At 41.9% G+C, this 15,494-nt stretch overlaps 1 protein-coding gene and 1 pseudogene across 2 annotated transcripts in view; both read right to left on the minus strand.

Annotated features, from left to right (window-relative positions):
• NVL (nuclear VCP like) overlaps nucleotides 1–4,875 on the minus strand; it is a gene marked incomplete at both ends in the record, with an annotated part of 78,933 nt that extends 74,058 nt beyond the window's left edge. The window contains 2 exons of the mRNA XM_084253126.1: nucleotides 1,505–1,578; nucleotides 4,819–4,875. Coding sequence (XP_084109252.1) covers nucleotides 1,505–1,578; nucleotides 4,819–4,875 — 131 coding nt within the window. The remainder of the gene's footprint in view (nucleotides 1–1,504; nucleotides 1,579–4,818) is intronic.
• A 2,589-nt stretch (nucleotides 4,876–7,464) lies between these two features.
• LOC311184212 (high mobility group protein B1-like) lies at nucleotides 7,465–8,213 on the minus strand (annotated as a pseudogene). The gene is made up of 2 exons: nucleotides 8,207–8,213; nucleotides 7,465–7,921 (listed from the first exon to the last, which is right to left on the minus strand). The product of its transcript is annotated as a high mobility group protein B1-like (transcript).
• Between the last annotated feature and the right edge of the window lie 7,281 nt (nucleotides 8,214–15,494).

A 15,494-nucleotide genomic window follows, 5' to 3' on the forward strand; every position in this document is an offset into this window, starting at 1 on the left:
AAGTCAAAGGGGGTATTCTTAAAGTCAAGTGGAATTTTCCTTGCTAAGTGGTCTTAATTGAGACTCATGATCCCTTTCTTCTTGCTGGTTTCTCCCTTTTGAAATGAGAATGTCTATCCTCTGCCTGTCCCACCCCAATACATTTTGAAGTAGATCATTTGTTGTCTGGCTTTACAAGTTCTTAGCTGGATGAATAATAATCAGAGTCACACCTACACCTGATTCAAATGCTACTTAGGTGGGATTTTGAATTGAGAGTTGATATTGAAATAGATTAAGACTTCTGCAGTTGCTGGGACAGAGTGTAGTTGTAATCAAGAAGAACATCAATTCTGTGGGGAAAAAAGGCAATGTGTTATGATCTAAACTGTGCATGTTCCTTCAAAACTTAAATACTGAAAAGCTAACTTCCACTCACTCAGAATGTTACTGGATTTGGACACAGGACCTTGCAAGAGATAAATAAGGTAAAATGAGGTCATATGGGTGAGCCCTAATCCAATGATTGGTGTCTTTATAATTAGGATACAGAGGAGAGACCTTTCGAAAACACAGGAAGAGGACAATCATCTAAAAGTCAAGAGAGGGCCTCCCCGGTGGCGCAGCGGTTGAGCGCTGGGTTCCGAAGCTTCCCGCAGCCTCTGCGGCGCCGGTTCGATCCCCGGCTGCTCCCCTGCCACTGGAGGAGGGTCCCACATGGCACGCGGACCTCTCCTGCCGCCCGCTGCTCCCCTCAGCAGTGTGCTTCGGACCTTCTGCCTGCTCTGCTCCCCGCTCTGGCTCTGGTGAATTCTCTCATCCTCCCGTGCTTCTGACTGTACCCAGTGCTTGTATAAATAAATAAAAAAATAAAAATAAAATCTTAAAAAAAAATAAAAAAGAACATTAGATTTAAAAGTCAAGAGAGAGGCCTTAAAAGAAACCAACCCTGCTAATGCCTTGATCTTAGACTTTTAGGATCTACAACTGTTAGGAATTAAATTTCTGTTTTTTTAAGCCAATCAGTACATTTTTATGGCAGCTCTAGTAAATTAATATACAGACTAAGAAGAAGAAAATAAAGACACTGAAACAAACAAAAAAGGAAGAATTAAAAAAGATGTTAGAAGAGGTGGGATTTGAGGTATAAGATAAGGATTTAATCTTCACTGGGAAGACTAAAATAGCAACACATTTGTAGATAGAGTCAGGAAACCTAGGGAGATCTCAAGCCAGATAGTTTGCATTTTTTAAAAGTAGATAAGGAAGTAATACAGTTAACATCTCTATCCTGACCAGAGTGAAGTACTGAAAGTAGTATTAGCCCTTCCCTTTAGTAACAAGGACAACTCCTTGCATATAACAAGTGCTTGATAAAAGGCTAGACACATGAACTAAATTCTAAACTATGAACAGATTAAGTAATGCCAACAGTTATTAATAGCAATGAGAAATTTAAGTACAATGTAAACCTTAAAAATGGTAGAAAAGAAAAGCAAGAATCTGTAGACTATATGTTTTTTACCTGTACATTCTTTGCAAGTCAGATGCTAAGACTCCAGTGTCCACATATTTGCCACATCTGTTACTGGTAAGATACTAAAACAAAAAATATAATAAATGTGAAACACTCAATATTTCAAACTCAGTGACTTTAATCAATAAGTAAGAGATTGAGCTATTCAAATTATTATAATTTATTTTTTAAAGGCCAAAGCTTTGTTTTATTTATTTTAAAAATTTATTTATTTATGCATATAAGAGCTGGAGTGTAGGCCAGAGGTGCAGGAGGGTGAAAGGATTCACCAGAGACAGAGTGGAGATCAGAACAGGCAGATCCACTGAAATACACTGCTGAGGGGAGCAGCAGGCGAGACAGGAGAGGTCTGCCGACCCATGTGGGTAGCTCCCTGGCTGGGTATCGAACTCGTGCTGCAGTGGCTGCCAATAGCTTTATAGTGCTGAGACTTAACTCCTTGCCCCTCCAGGGAGGCCCCCATATTATACTTTAATGTAAAGTCCTCATTAATGAAGCATACCAGAAACAGATAAATATCACCAATAACTACTGATTGTGGAATCAGAGAATCTAATTAACATTAGTGATCACTATGATAACACAATAACTAGAATGGTTCTGAAGTAGTGAAGTCTCACTATGTTCTAGGTCCCCAAAACTCCACAACACAGCAATAAACTCACAAAGGCACTAGATGATAATTTTGATTTAAGGGGACACAATAATATTTGACAAGTGACCAATTCTACACCAACTACTGGCCTGAGATACTTCACAGATTCAATACTAAATCACCTTTGAACATGTCCTATCTTTGCAAAACTGGATACTGAGCAGTTACAATAAAAAACTAATGCCGGGCCTCCCCGGTGGCACAGCAGTTGAGTGCTGGGCTGCGAAGCTGCCCGCAGCCTCTGTAGCGCCGGTTCGATCCCCGGCCACCAGGCAAGGGTCCCACATGGTGCGCAGACCTCTCCTGCCACGCTAGCTGCTCCCCTCAGCAGTGTGCTTTGGTCCTTCTGCCTGCTCTGCTCCCCGCTCTGGCTCTGGTGGATTCTCTCACCCTCCCGCGCTTCTGACTGTACCCAGTGTTTGTATAAATAAATAAATAAATCTTAAAAAAAAAAAAAAAAGCCAATGCCACGCAAAAATCAATGTGGGAGTCCTCCCTGGTGGCGCAGGGGTTAAAGTCTCTGAGCTATTAAGTTGCCAGTCACTGTGGCATGAGTTTGATCCCTATTCAGGGAGCTGACCCACATGGCGCAGCAGACCTCTCCTGTCTTGCCCACTGCTCCCCTCAGCAGTGTATTTCAGTAGATTCACCTGTTCTGCTCCCCACTCTGTCTCTAGTGAATCCTCTCATCAGAGGATCCTCTCACCCACTCTCTCTGGCCTACACCCCAGTTCTTGTATGTATAAATAAATAAATCTTTTTTAAAAATCAATGTGGGAACAAGATGAGAGTGACAATGTCAATCTGATTGCAAGGTATGAGAAACTATAACAGGCACACAAATCCTTCAATAATTGTGATTATTTAAAAATGAAATACAAATACAGTAATTTTCCTTTAATTTTTATACCTTTTTTTTCCAAATAACTACTAAGCATGGACTAAGTACTTATTAAGTTTCTTGAACTTAACTACTTAATAAACAGATCTATTAAGTAGTACTTTTGGCCTAGGAGTTCATGAAAAAATTACTAGGAAATTACTGTGACCCTGTTCTAGGCCCTTTTACACATTATCTCTAGTAGTACTGAAAATCCCATGAAGTGGATGTTAGTCTCTCCCATTTTATCGATGAGGAAGACAATTGTCAGACATTTAAAAGGAGATGCTGGGGCTTCTCGTGTGGTGCAAGGGTTTTGGTCTCAGCACTATCAGCCACTGCAGCATGCGATCGATCACCGGCCAGGGAAATGAGCCACAAGATACAGCAGACCTCTCCTGTCTCCCCCGCTGCTCCCCTCAGCAGTGTATTTCAGTTACTTTGCCTGTTCTGCTCCCCACTCTGTCTCTGGTGAATCCCCTCACTCCCTCACCCCCACCTCTGGCCTACACACCAGCTCTTGTATGCACAAACAAAATAAAATAAATCCTTAAAAAAAAAAAAGGAGATGCTGTGTAGGCAGCATTAATCGGCAATTCAAGATAAAATTTGCACCAGAGATTAAGAAAGTTAGGAGCCACAAATATGTAGATAGCATTTAAAGGTATTAGACTAGATCACCTATGAAATGTGGGTTGATAAGAGAGGAGTATGATAGCAAAGAAAAAAAGGGTAAGAATACATAAGTTCACGTTCAATATAAGATATTGATCCAGGGCCTCCTCGGTGGCGCAGTGGTTGAGCGCTGGGTTGCGAAGCTGCCCACAGCCTCTGCAGCACCGGTTCGATCCCCGGCTGCTCCCCGGCCACCGGAGGAGGGGCCCACATGGCGTGCAGACCTCTCCTGCCGCCCACTGCTCCCCTCAGCAGTGTACTTCATCAGCCTGCCTGTTCTACTCTCTGCTCTGGCTCTGGTGAATTCTCTCACCCTCCCACGCCTCTGACTGTACCCAGTGCTCGTATATATATAAATAAATCTTTAAAAAAACAACAAGAACACTATTTGAGTCTCACCAAATAGGATTGTCTTTAAAAAAAAAAAAAAGATACTGATCCAACATTAAGTTATTGATAGGAAGAAAAGGACCTAAATCGAAGATTGTATAGCAAATTGCCAGTAAGGTAAAAAGAAAAACGAGAATATTACAACACCCAGTCTAGTGTATAGAAAAACCTATCACTTCTTCTAGATTGTTTGCTGGCTGTGCCATTCTAAGATATTCACACACACTACTTTATAGTGCAGATTGTGAAAATGAAAAAAACTGTGGGTAACGTGCCCACTACGTTAGATCCATGTTACTCAGTTTTCTTAGTCCCAACCTGAACCCAGGATTCTTGAGAACAGGAATAAACGTATTCTTTATGGCCCCAAAGCATCCCGTACAATGCGGGCGTTTGAAGAAAATTCTTACTTTTACGCCACAAAACAGTAAGGTTTTAACTCAAAGCCTATCTCCATGCTCTGAGCTGAGCGGAGGTGGACCAGATCCAGGCAGACCCACCAGACAGCACCCTCCCACAGTTTGGGGCTCCACCTTGAAACCCCACCCAGCCGCCATCGCGGAGGAAAGGCACTGTCAACACGCCCGCGCCCACCCACAACGGGGCGGGCGGCCAGCCGAGTTCCAGCGGGGAGCCGCCCGAGAAGTACCCAGCGGTGTCCTTGGGCAGGCACAGGGACCGCTGTACTTACACAATACCCACCTGGATGACTCGCTGCTTCAGCTTATTATCCACGAAGCCTACGGGCCTTGGCTTCATCGCGTCTCTTTCCTCAGCCACCACCTAGGTCTCGGCTCCACGTGAGCAGGGGACCTCCCCGGGGCTGCCCGTCGCAGGCGCCGGACCAATTACACCCAAATTGAGCTTCACCAGGCCTCCCCTGCGCCGTTTCTCTCAGGATTTTTATTACTACGAGTTAGAAAAAAACTACGAGAGCTAGAAGGCTTGAAAACATTACGGAGTTTCTAGTCTTATTTTGCAGGCTTATCCAACAGACCCTGGAAGAGAAGGACCCTTTTGAACGTGTGCAACTTTATTGTTCCTGCTTGTGCGGACATGTGCGGGGAGGTTCCGGTAGGGGCTGGGTCGCGGATGTCCATTGGTAAACTTCATTTTGTTTGTCCTATTCCAAACTATTTATCCGCACCCTTTTCGAATGCAAAGTTAGTCTTGACCTAGAATCCTAAAAAACTAAAAACTGTAGACGTTTGGGATAATTCGAGCAGGATAAAAACACCCATCTTGCTGCTTGCTTTCCCATGTAAGCAGTTACATTATTGAGACCGCAGCAAGGAGCTGGATATCAAAAGACTAAGTTTATCCACATAACTAAACCGTTTGTTATGTTGGGAAACTAGTTGGTCTTAGGCTATTATCTACAGTTCATTTGTTCAGCATAAGACTATCTTAGCCTAGAAACTGCTGAGAATTTTAATAAATATGTGTATTGACACCAGGAAGTTTATTGTGCAGTTAAAGAGACAATTATTAATAATAACTTTTCTTTAAGTTACCGGCTAAAGTTTTGTTAGGGGGAAAGGATATCCTGCGCTAATCCCATACAGGCTTTGTGGCCACCACCCCAACTCCAGACCAAAGCCATCAAGACATTGGGAAAGACAAATCCCGTCACCACCAAAGGGAAGGTGGCTGGGACCTGAGGGTGGAGTTAAGCAGCCAGGGTTGATATAAAAACCAAACACGTGGGCCTTGGGGGGCTTGCTATCGCTTGCCTCCTGGCTACACAGCTCATGGCTGGCGGCCAGCTCTCAGAGCGCCATTTTGGGATTCCTGATCGGTGCATTGGGTAGGAGTCATTTAAAACTTTGTCTCCCACTTTTCTCCCTGAGCTGTACATGTCCTCATTTCCCCTTCCCTTGTAAATAAACCTTTTATTAACCTTTCGCGTGTGACTGCAGTAGAGCATTGATAAGGCCTTTTAAGCACGCGGGTGAGGACCCACAGTCAGGCACCCTGTTTTGTATCGGGGCTGCCCTATAACAGTTTCTGTTTGCTTGCTTGTTTAATCGTGTTTCCAATATTTTTAATCCAGGTCTGATTTGACGTCTGACAATAGGAAATGTATTGTGTGTAGTGTGCAGAAGTACGAAGAGAGAGAAGAGATGGATTTAAAAGAAATCTGTGAGATATTAACAGATAAGTTTATACTTTTTAAAAATTTGAAGTACAACTGACATGTAGCACTGTAATTGTTAGGGGGAAGTGATGTCCTGAGTTAATCCCATACAGGCTTTGTGGACTCCACCCCAACTCCAGACTAAAGCCATCAAGACTCTGGGAAAGACAAATCCCATCACCACCAAGGGAGGGTGGCTGGGACCTGAGGGTGGAGTTGGGCAGCCAGGTTGGATATAAAAAACCAAATACGTGGGCCTTGGGCTCTCTCTGGCTCGCGATCGCTCGCCTCCTGGCTTCACCACTCCTGGCTGGCGGCCAGCTCTCAGAGCGCCATTTTGGGATTCCTAATTGGCGGATCGGGTAGGACTCATTTAAAACTTTGTCTCCCACTTTTCTCCCAGAGCTGTACGTTTCCTCATTTCCCCTTCCCTTTGTAAATAAACCTTTTATTAACCTTTCACGTGTGCCTGCAGTAGAGCATTGATAAGTCCTTTTAAGCGCGCGGGTGAGGACCCACAGTCAGGCACCCCGTTTTGTATCAGGGTTGCTCTACAACATGTTCATTTCATATATCCCACATAGTGGTTCAATATTTGTATGTATTGTGAACTGATCACCACAATAAATTCAGTTAACATTCATCACCATACATAATTCCAAAAAAAAACTTCTTGTGGTGAGAACTTTTTAATTGAAGTTATTTAAATTGACATACATTATTTTAGTTTCAGGTGTACAATGTAATGATTCAGCACTTGTATAAGTGGCAAAATGTACATCACAGTAAGTCTATTTAGCATTGTTATGAAAAGAAACAAAAGGCCCAAAATGGAGTTAGTTAAGCCAAGCACTGCCAAGATGTAATACCTAACCCTAATTGCAGTTTCAGCCTTCCCCAAAAATGAAATTTTAAACCAATCAATCTGGAATTTCCTAGTCAACCCTACTGAGGTAAACTGCATAAGACCCTCTACCTCTCTTGACATTTCAGTTTTTTTCTTTAAAAGGAGTGAGTTGTGTACATGAGGATTAAATACTTTATAGATAAGAAAAAAATCTGCACTAGAACTAACTTATCATCTTCTCCATATTCCTTGTCTTCCTTTTTTACCTCTTGCCTTTTCTTTTTCTTTTTTTTTTTTCCAGCCTTGATGACTCCCTTTTTGGATGCGTCAAGTTTTCCTTTAGCTTAGTGTGTAGCAACATCCTTTAATATTTCTCTTTCAGCTTAGCAGCCATCTTTTCACAGGCTCTTTGTCATCTGCAGCAGTGTTAGTCCACTTGTCTCCCAGTTTCTTGGCAAAATCACCAGTGCATAGGCCAGCATGTTCTCTTTTGATTTTTTGCATGATACTCAGAACAGTGTGAGTACAATGATCAGAACAGTACAAGAAAAAGGCTGAAGTGTACCCCCTGGGTACACTGGAATCCTTAAACTTTTTTTGTTTTCCCTTTAAGGGGAATATAAGTTTTCATTTCTCTTTCACAATGGGCCTTGTCTGCTTTATACTTTCCTTTCTCTTTAGCAGACATGGTCTTCTACCTCTCTGAGCACTTCTTAGAAAACTGAGAACTTGACTGAAACATCTGGATGCTTCTTGTGCTCCTCTGAAAGTTTGCACAGAAGCATGTGATGACATTTTGCCCCTCAGCATCTTAGCATCTCCTTAGGCCATGTTTAATTGTTTTTCCTCAACAACACAGGTCTTCCAGCTCCTGTCCGGCTCTCATTTGCTGGTGCTGTCTATGTGGAGCTGAATGCACAGCAATGACTATGAAAGCAGGAGCCAGAAACAGATTCCTTAAATGCTCTTTTCAGTGCTTCTTATCTGTACACTGAACCAAGTACAAGTTCTCATTCTGATCTTCAAAACATTGGTCAACCTGGCTCCAACTTCATCTCCTATTTCGTTATTATATATGTATTCGGTTTTTAGTTAAGTAACATTACTGCACATATTCGGTCAATGCATGTTTGTTGAAAGCCTACTACGTCAAACACTGGATACAGCCAAGAAAACAAAAGATTCCTATTCCTATGGGGCTTATCATTCTATTGGAAGGTAGTGATAATAAACAACTTAAAAATATTACACAGCACTTTATTTTCACTGACTTTTCCTTTTGTCTACAGTGCCCTTGCTGATAAGTCTATGAAGGTCAGAATCCTAGTTCATTATCTCACTTTCAGACTTTCCTGATATTTCTCTTTGTAAAAATCTCCACCCTTTGAAGAACCCTCTTCTCGATATTTATTCAACAAGTATTTATTAAGTGCATGCCAGCTTCAGTCCCTGCCCTGCCCTTTAGTTTTGTGGGGGAAAGCAAAAGGATTATAACTATAACTTTTTTTTAAATAGTGATTTATTTTAAGATTTAATTATTTATGCATACAAGAACTGGGGTACAGGCCAGAGGTGTGGGGGGTGTGTGTGAGAGGATTCACCAGAGACAGAGTTGGGGAACAGAACAGGCAGATTGTGGAATACACTGCTGAGGGGAACAGTGGGCGAGTCAGGAGAGGTCTGCTCTGCCATGTGGGTAGCTCCCTGGCCGGGGATCGAACTTGTGCTGCAGTGGCTATGGAGAGCTTCATAGGTTGCCTCTTAACCCCTGCGCCACCAGGGAGGCCCCATAACTATAACTTTTTATAACATTTTATTAGGTTAGGTATTTATGTACTTGATTATATTAATCTTAAGTAAAGATTAATATAATCTTGCAGCAAGTAGTGTAAATGACCAAATTGGGAATTTTGCTCATGTCCAAGAAGCGAAACTGTTAATCACAAGAATTTTATTTGAGGTGGCTACCAAGGAAGTCGATGGGGTAGGCACCCCAAAACAAGCAGATCCCCAAATGGCAGGAATCCTGGGATTTTAGGAATGTGAGGGGAGTGCAGAGCCTCACATTTCCATGACTAAGGAGGTGAAGAGCAGTCTAGGCCATAGGAGTCAAGGTGTTTGACTTTCCCAACAGGGTGTTTTCTTAGCAATTAGCAGATGTTTGTTTCTGTCAACTGTCACTGTCAACCAGAGAGACAAAGTGAATTTTTACTAGGGATGTAACAAAATCATTTTTCCAAGTTCTCAGGATTGCACGTGGAGCCAGCTGTTAATCATAAGAAGGGAATAGGGGAGTACAATTCAGTGAGTTAACATTTAATTCTAAGAGGGGGTGCAATTTAGTGAATTAACAGAACAGCTCTGAAGAGGGAATATGAAAGAGTAATTAGAGTTTAATACTATTATTCCTAATTTTTAGTCTAGGAATATTTTCTCTTGCAAAGTGGAGAGGATTTGACTACAGTAGTACAAATGTAGTCAATGCCTAGTACCTTTAAAATTATAATTTAGGGTCTTCCTGGTGGTGCAAGGGGTTAAGCACAGCACTGTGAAGCTGTCCACAGCCTCTGCAGCAGATGTTTGATCCCCCTGCCGGCCAGGAGCTACCCAAATGGCTCAGGAGACCTCTCCTGTCTCACCTGCTACTCTCTTCAGCAGTGTATTTCAGTCGTTCCGCGTGTTCTGTTCCCTACTCTGTCTCTGGTAAATCCTCTCACACACAACCCCCCCCACCCCCACACCCCCACACACCTCTGGCCCGTACCACAGATCTTGTATACATAAATAAATAAATCTTTAAAAAAATTATAATTTAACCCTGTCAATATCAAATCTGCCACACAGAAGGAAAACAGGCTGATGGGCTCAGCAACATCTACCAGCAGTTTATAATCTGTCATAGACTACTATCCTACATTTAGGGTTAAATTCATGGGTGTTTGACCTGTGCAATCACAAAAGACTGTGCTCAGAAGGGCCCAACACTTGGTTTGATGTTCTGCTTTTGCCATCTTGAAATTTGTTTTGAATAAGTGGCCTCTTTTAATTTTGCACTGGGCCCTGTGAATTATGTATTTCATATGGACTTGAAATCCTCTAGAATGCCAACTTCTTAAGGTCAAGGAGTTTGTTTTTCATCTTGCTCTGCATCAGGTACAGTAAGAAATAATTTTTAAAAAGTAAGTTAATATTAGGTATCAATAATGATATGCTTGAACATTTTCTGAAAATTATTTTGAGTAATGATTACACTAATGACAATTTTACATTAATTTCAGTGGTCAGATTTACAGTACCGTACATTTCAACAACTTCCTGCAGTAATTGAATTGTCCTTTATGCTTTACTTATGCAACACCACCTAGTGGTGGTGGCACCACTACTCTTCATACCTTTTTCCTAAACTTATATCCAGTTAACATCCTCTTGTTTAATTGTGCTTCATAAATAAGGGTGACCTGTGTCCTGCTTTACTCAGAACAGTCCATATTTTGCCTTTTCTGTTGAGCCAGCATATTTCCATCCTGCATATGTTATATCTTTTATACTTATCCCATCGTTCTTCAATATTGTTTCATACTTCTCAGTTTTTTTTCCTCGTTGCTTTCCAGTGTTGGAAGTTTGACATATTCTCAGGCTCAGAGATTCTATCTTTACCCATTTTTAATCTACTAATGAGCCTATGAAAAGCATTCTTAATTTATGTTGCAGTATTTTTTTTTTTAAAGATTTATTTATTTATTTATACAAGCACTGGGTACAGTCAGAAGCTTGGGAGGGTGAGAGAATTCACCAGAGCCAGAGTTGGGAGCAGAACAGGCAGAAGGACCGAAGCACACTGCTGAGGGGAGCAGCAGGCGGCAGAAGAGGTCTGTCTGCACGCCATGTGGGACCCTCGCCTAGTGGCTGGGGATCGAACTGGTGCTGCAGAGGCTGCAGGCAGCTTCGCAACCCAGCACTCAACCGCTGCGCCATCGGGGAGGCCCTGTTGCAGTATTTTTGATCTCTAGCATTTCATTTGATTCTTTCCTAGAATGTCTATCTCTTTGCTTACATTATCCATCTGTTCTTACTTCTTTTTTTTTTTTTTAAAAGATTTATTTATTTATTTTATACAAGAACCGGGGTACAGGCCAGATGCGTGGGAGGGTAAGAGGATTCACCAGAGAGAGCAGGGAGCAACAGGCAGACTGTCAAAATTCACTGATGAGGGGAGCAGCGGGCGAGACAGGAGATGTCTGCCTTGCCTTCTGGGACCCTCGCAGGCTGCCCGGGATCGAACTGGTGCTACAGAGGTTGAGGATAGGTTGACTGCTCAACCGCCTGCGCCACCAGGGGAGGCCCTTGTTCTTACTTCTTGTCTGCTTTTTCCATTAGAAACCTAGCATCTTTTTACCTGCTGGAAGCACAAGAGGGTTTTTTCTTTTTTCTTTCTTTTTTTGATTTCTGGATTTATTTCTTTAGATTTTATTTTTTTATTAATTAAATCTTTTTCTTACATAGTCCCTGTAGTTCTCCAGCCACCATATCACCCGTGAACCATCACCATATTCCCTTGTGTTTAGCTCTCCCATGTTGCCCCTTCTCCCTCCCTCTCCTTTGCTGTAGGCTTCAGTTCTATGGTCAGCTTGATAGTTATGTCTTTTCCTTGACCTTTTGTTTAGTTTCTCTATATTCCACATATAAGTGAGACCATCCAGTAGTATCTTATTCCTTCTGACTTATTTTAGCTAGCATAATCCATTCCAGCTCCATTTGTGTTACTGCAAATGGCATAAGTTTGTCTTTTTTGTTCACTGAGTAATATTCCGTTCAATAAATATACCACAACTTTTTGATCCATTTATCTATTTTGGGGCATTTGGGTTGTTTCCATATCTTGGCTATTGTAAACAGTGCTGCAATAAACATAGGGGTGCAGGTTTCCTTTCGAATTAGTGTTTTGTGACCTGTGGGTAGATCCCTAGGAGTGGAATTGGTGGGTCATATGGTAGCTCCGTTTTTAATGTTCTGAGGAACCTCCACACAGCTTTCCATAGTGGTTGGACCAGTTTACATTCCCATCAGCAGTGTAAGAGGGTTCCTTTATATCCATGTCGTCTCTAACATTTGTTGCTTCCCCCCCTTTTTTTTTTCATGTTTATTTATTTATTTATTTATTTATTTATTTATTTATTTATTTATTGTATTTGTTTGTTTGTTTTGTTTATACAAGCACTGGGTACAGTCAGAAGCGCGGGAGGGTGAGAGAATTCACCAGAGCCAGAGTGGGGAGCAGAGCAGGCAGAAGGACTGAAGTACACTGCTGAGGGGAGCAGTGGGTGGCAGGAGAGGTCTGCGCACCATGTGGGATCCTCCTCCGGTGGCCGGGGAGCAGCCGGGGATCGAACCGGCGCCGCAGAGGCCGCGGGCAGCTTCGCAACCCAGCGCTCAACCGCTGCGCCACCGGGGAGGCCCCTTCCCCCCTTTTTTTTTCATGTGGGCCATTTTTACTGGAGTGAGGTAGTGTCTCATTGTGGTTTTGATTTGCATTTCTCAGATAACTAGTGATGTTGAACATTTTTCATATGCCTATTGGCCACTTGCATTTCTTCTTTGGAGAATTATTTTTTTAGTTCTTCTGCCCATTTTTTGACTGGGTGGTTTGCTTTGTTTTTGTTGAATTGTGTAAGTTCTTTGTAGATCTTTGATATCAGTTCCTATCTGTCTATAGTGTTAGAGATATCAGTAGAATGTCTCTGTTTTGATTATTGTCTCTTTTGCTGTGCAGATGCTTTTTATTTTATTTTTTTTTTACAAGAACTGGGGTACAGGCCAGAGGTGCAGGAGGGTGAGAGGATTCACCAGAGACAGAGCAGGTAGCAGAACAGGCAGATGTACCAAAAACACTGCTGATGGGAACAGCGAGCTAGACAGGAGAGGTCTGCCATGCCATGTGGATGTCTCCCTGGCTGGCTGAGAATTGAACCTGCTCTGCGGAGGCTGTGGACAGTTTCACAGCACTACGCTCAAACCTCCGCGCCACCAGGGAGGCCCTATAGACGCTTTTTAGTTTGATGTAGTCCCAACTGTTTATTTTCACCTTTGTTTTCCTTGCTTCTGGAGAAGAATCCTCAAAGATGTTTGTGAGGTTTATGTCATGGAGTGTTTTGCCTATGTTTTCTTCTGTATATTTTATGGAAATCTTTATCCATTCAAGTCTTTATCCATTTTGAGTTGATTTTTGTGTACGGTGTGAGATAGTTGTCTAGCTTCATTTTTTGCATGTTGCAGCCCATTTTAACAAGGGTTTTTTTTTCTGTGTTCTTCACCAAAAAAAAAATAAATAACTTGGTAGAAATCCAGGAGGTAACAGTCATAAAAGTGTGCCCGTCACCCACTTTTAATATTTAATTTGTCTACACTGAGCTTTCAGCTTTTCATCAATTACAATTCAGAGTTTCCTTTCCCAGCACTCTCCCCAGAGGTTTCTGATTGTGGGTTTCTGCTCTGGTAAGTTGTGATTTTCTGTATTCCACTCCCATTTTTGGAGCTGCAGTTTGCCCCATGATCTCACTTCTCTGACAGATTTAAGAAGAGTTGTTGATTTTTCAGTTGGTTTGGGTTTTTATTTGTTAGGATCCAGTAATAATTTCTAGGGTCCTTATATGCTAACTGAAATATTTGTTTGTACTTTAAAAAATTTACACCATATTTTTTTAAAGTCTTGTTAATTCTCACTCTCATACACATACACATAAATACACTGCTGAGGGGAGCAGCGGGCGAGTCAGGAGAGGTCTGCTGTGCCATGTGGGTTGCTCAGTAGCCGGCCGGGGATCAAACTCGAGCTACAGAGGCTGTGGACTGCTTTATAGTGTGGTGCTTAACCCCTTGCGCCACCAGGGAGGCCTTCCTAAAACTATCTTAATTAGAACTGATTGTTCTTACCTGGGATTATGAACCCAACTTTTTACTTTACTCAGGATAAAAGAGCAAATAATAGTCTGTGTTATCTGTTCTAATTTGAGGGGGATGTGTGAAGAAAGGTCTATGTTTTTAATAAAATCTGGACTAATTTTAATAAAATCTCTCCTTAAAGTTAGTCTTAGTCATTCATTTGGCAAATATTTATTAAGCACCAGCTATTAACAGGACAGAAGACACTGAAGGGGAGGACCCCCTGGTGGCAGGGGTGAGTCTCAGGGCTATCTAGCTATGGCCAGCCACTGCCACAAGTTCCATCCTGGCCAGGGAGCTGACCCACGTGGCGCAGCAGACGTCTCCTGTCTCCCCGCTGCTCCCGTCAGCAGTGTATTTCAGTAGATCTGCCTGTTCTGCTCCCCACTCTGTCTCTGGTGAATCCTTTCACACCACACCCTCCCCCAAACTCTGACCTACACTCCAGTTCTTGTATGCATAAATACATAAAAATAAAATCTTAAAAAAAAAAAACCACACACCAAAAACAGCAAGCCATCTCTTAAAAAAAAAAAAAAAAAACAACAAAACACCCTGGGAGTGCAAACTAATAAATCTGTTACTAGGTTGTGGCTGACTGGCCTGTAAAAAAGAGAATTAATGTGGTGAGTTCTTTGATAAAGGTGTATACAAGGTTCAGTGATAGTGCAGTGATAACTCATTTAACAGCCCTTCTGACTTTAACCTATGAACCCTTTATGACCCTAGGAACCTATGCTGTGTCAGGCAAATCCAGTTGGTTTTCCCTTCACACTTAGTGGTCTCCTTGAAGATAACCTTGTTCTTCTATTGTCTATCAGTGTACCATACAGAAGGATATTTTTAAAATGTAAATTAGATAATACTTAAGCCTTTCCATTGGTTTAGCACCATATTAGAATTAAACTCTTTGCTACTAGAATTAACTCTTTGTACAAGGCCACATTGGCCTTTTTTTCCCCCTGTTCTTTAAACACACGGAGTTTGTACTAGCAATTGAACCTTTGCAATCACTGCTCCCCCTTTCTGAAACATTGTCTATAAATCTTCATGTAGCTATTGTTAAATTTCAAATAAAATGTCAGTTTCTCGGCCTGACCTTCTATGATCAGTCTCCAAGGGTCCACTCTTTAAAGCCCTTATAACTGCCTGTCTTTAGTGTATGTGTTCCACTACACTGTAATGTAAGCTATAAAATGTAGAGACTTCTCTCTCTTATTTATCACATATCCCTCAGGTCTAGTACCTGGCATATATTGGCAGTTTAGAAAATATTTGTTGAATGACTTTGATGCAATTTGCTTATAGAGCTTATAGTTCTTTAAATTATCTTTTTCCTGTATTTAGTTGCTACTTCATCCTTCCATCTACTCTATGAAAACATCATCTTTCCTTCCCGTTCATTTCTCTCACTCCTTGCTGATTGCAGTGGTGGAGTCATATTTGTTAAATGAA

This window comes from Talpa europaea, assembly GCF_964194135.1.
Source record: "Talpa europaea genome assembly, chromosome: 14".
NCBI classification, from domain to species: Eukaryota; Metazoa; Chordata; class Mammalia; order Eulipotyphla; family Talpidae; genus Talpa; species Talpa europaea.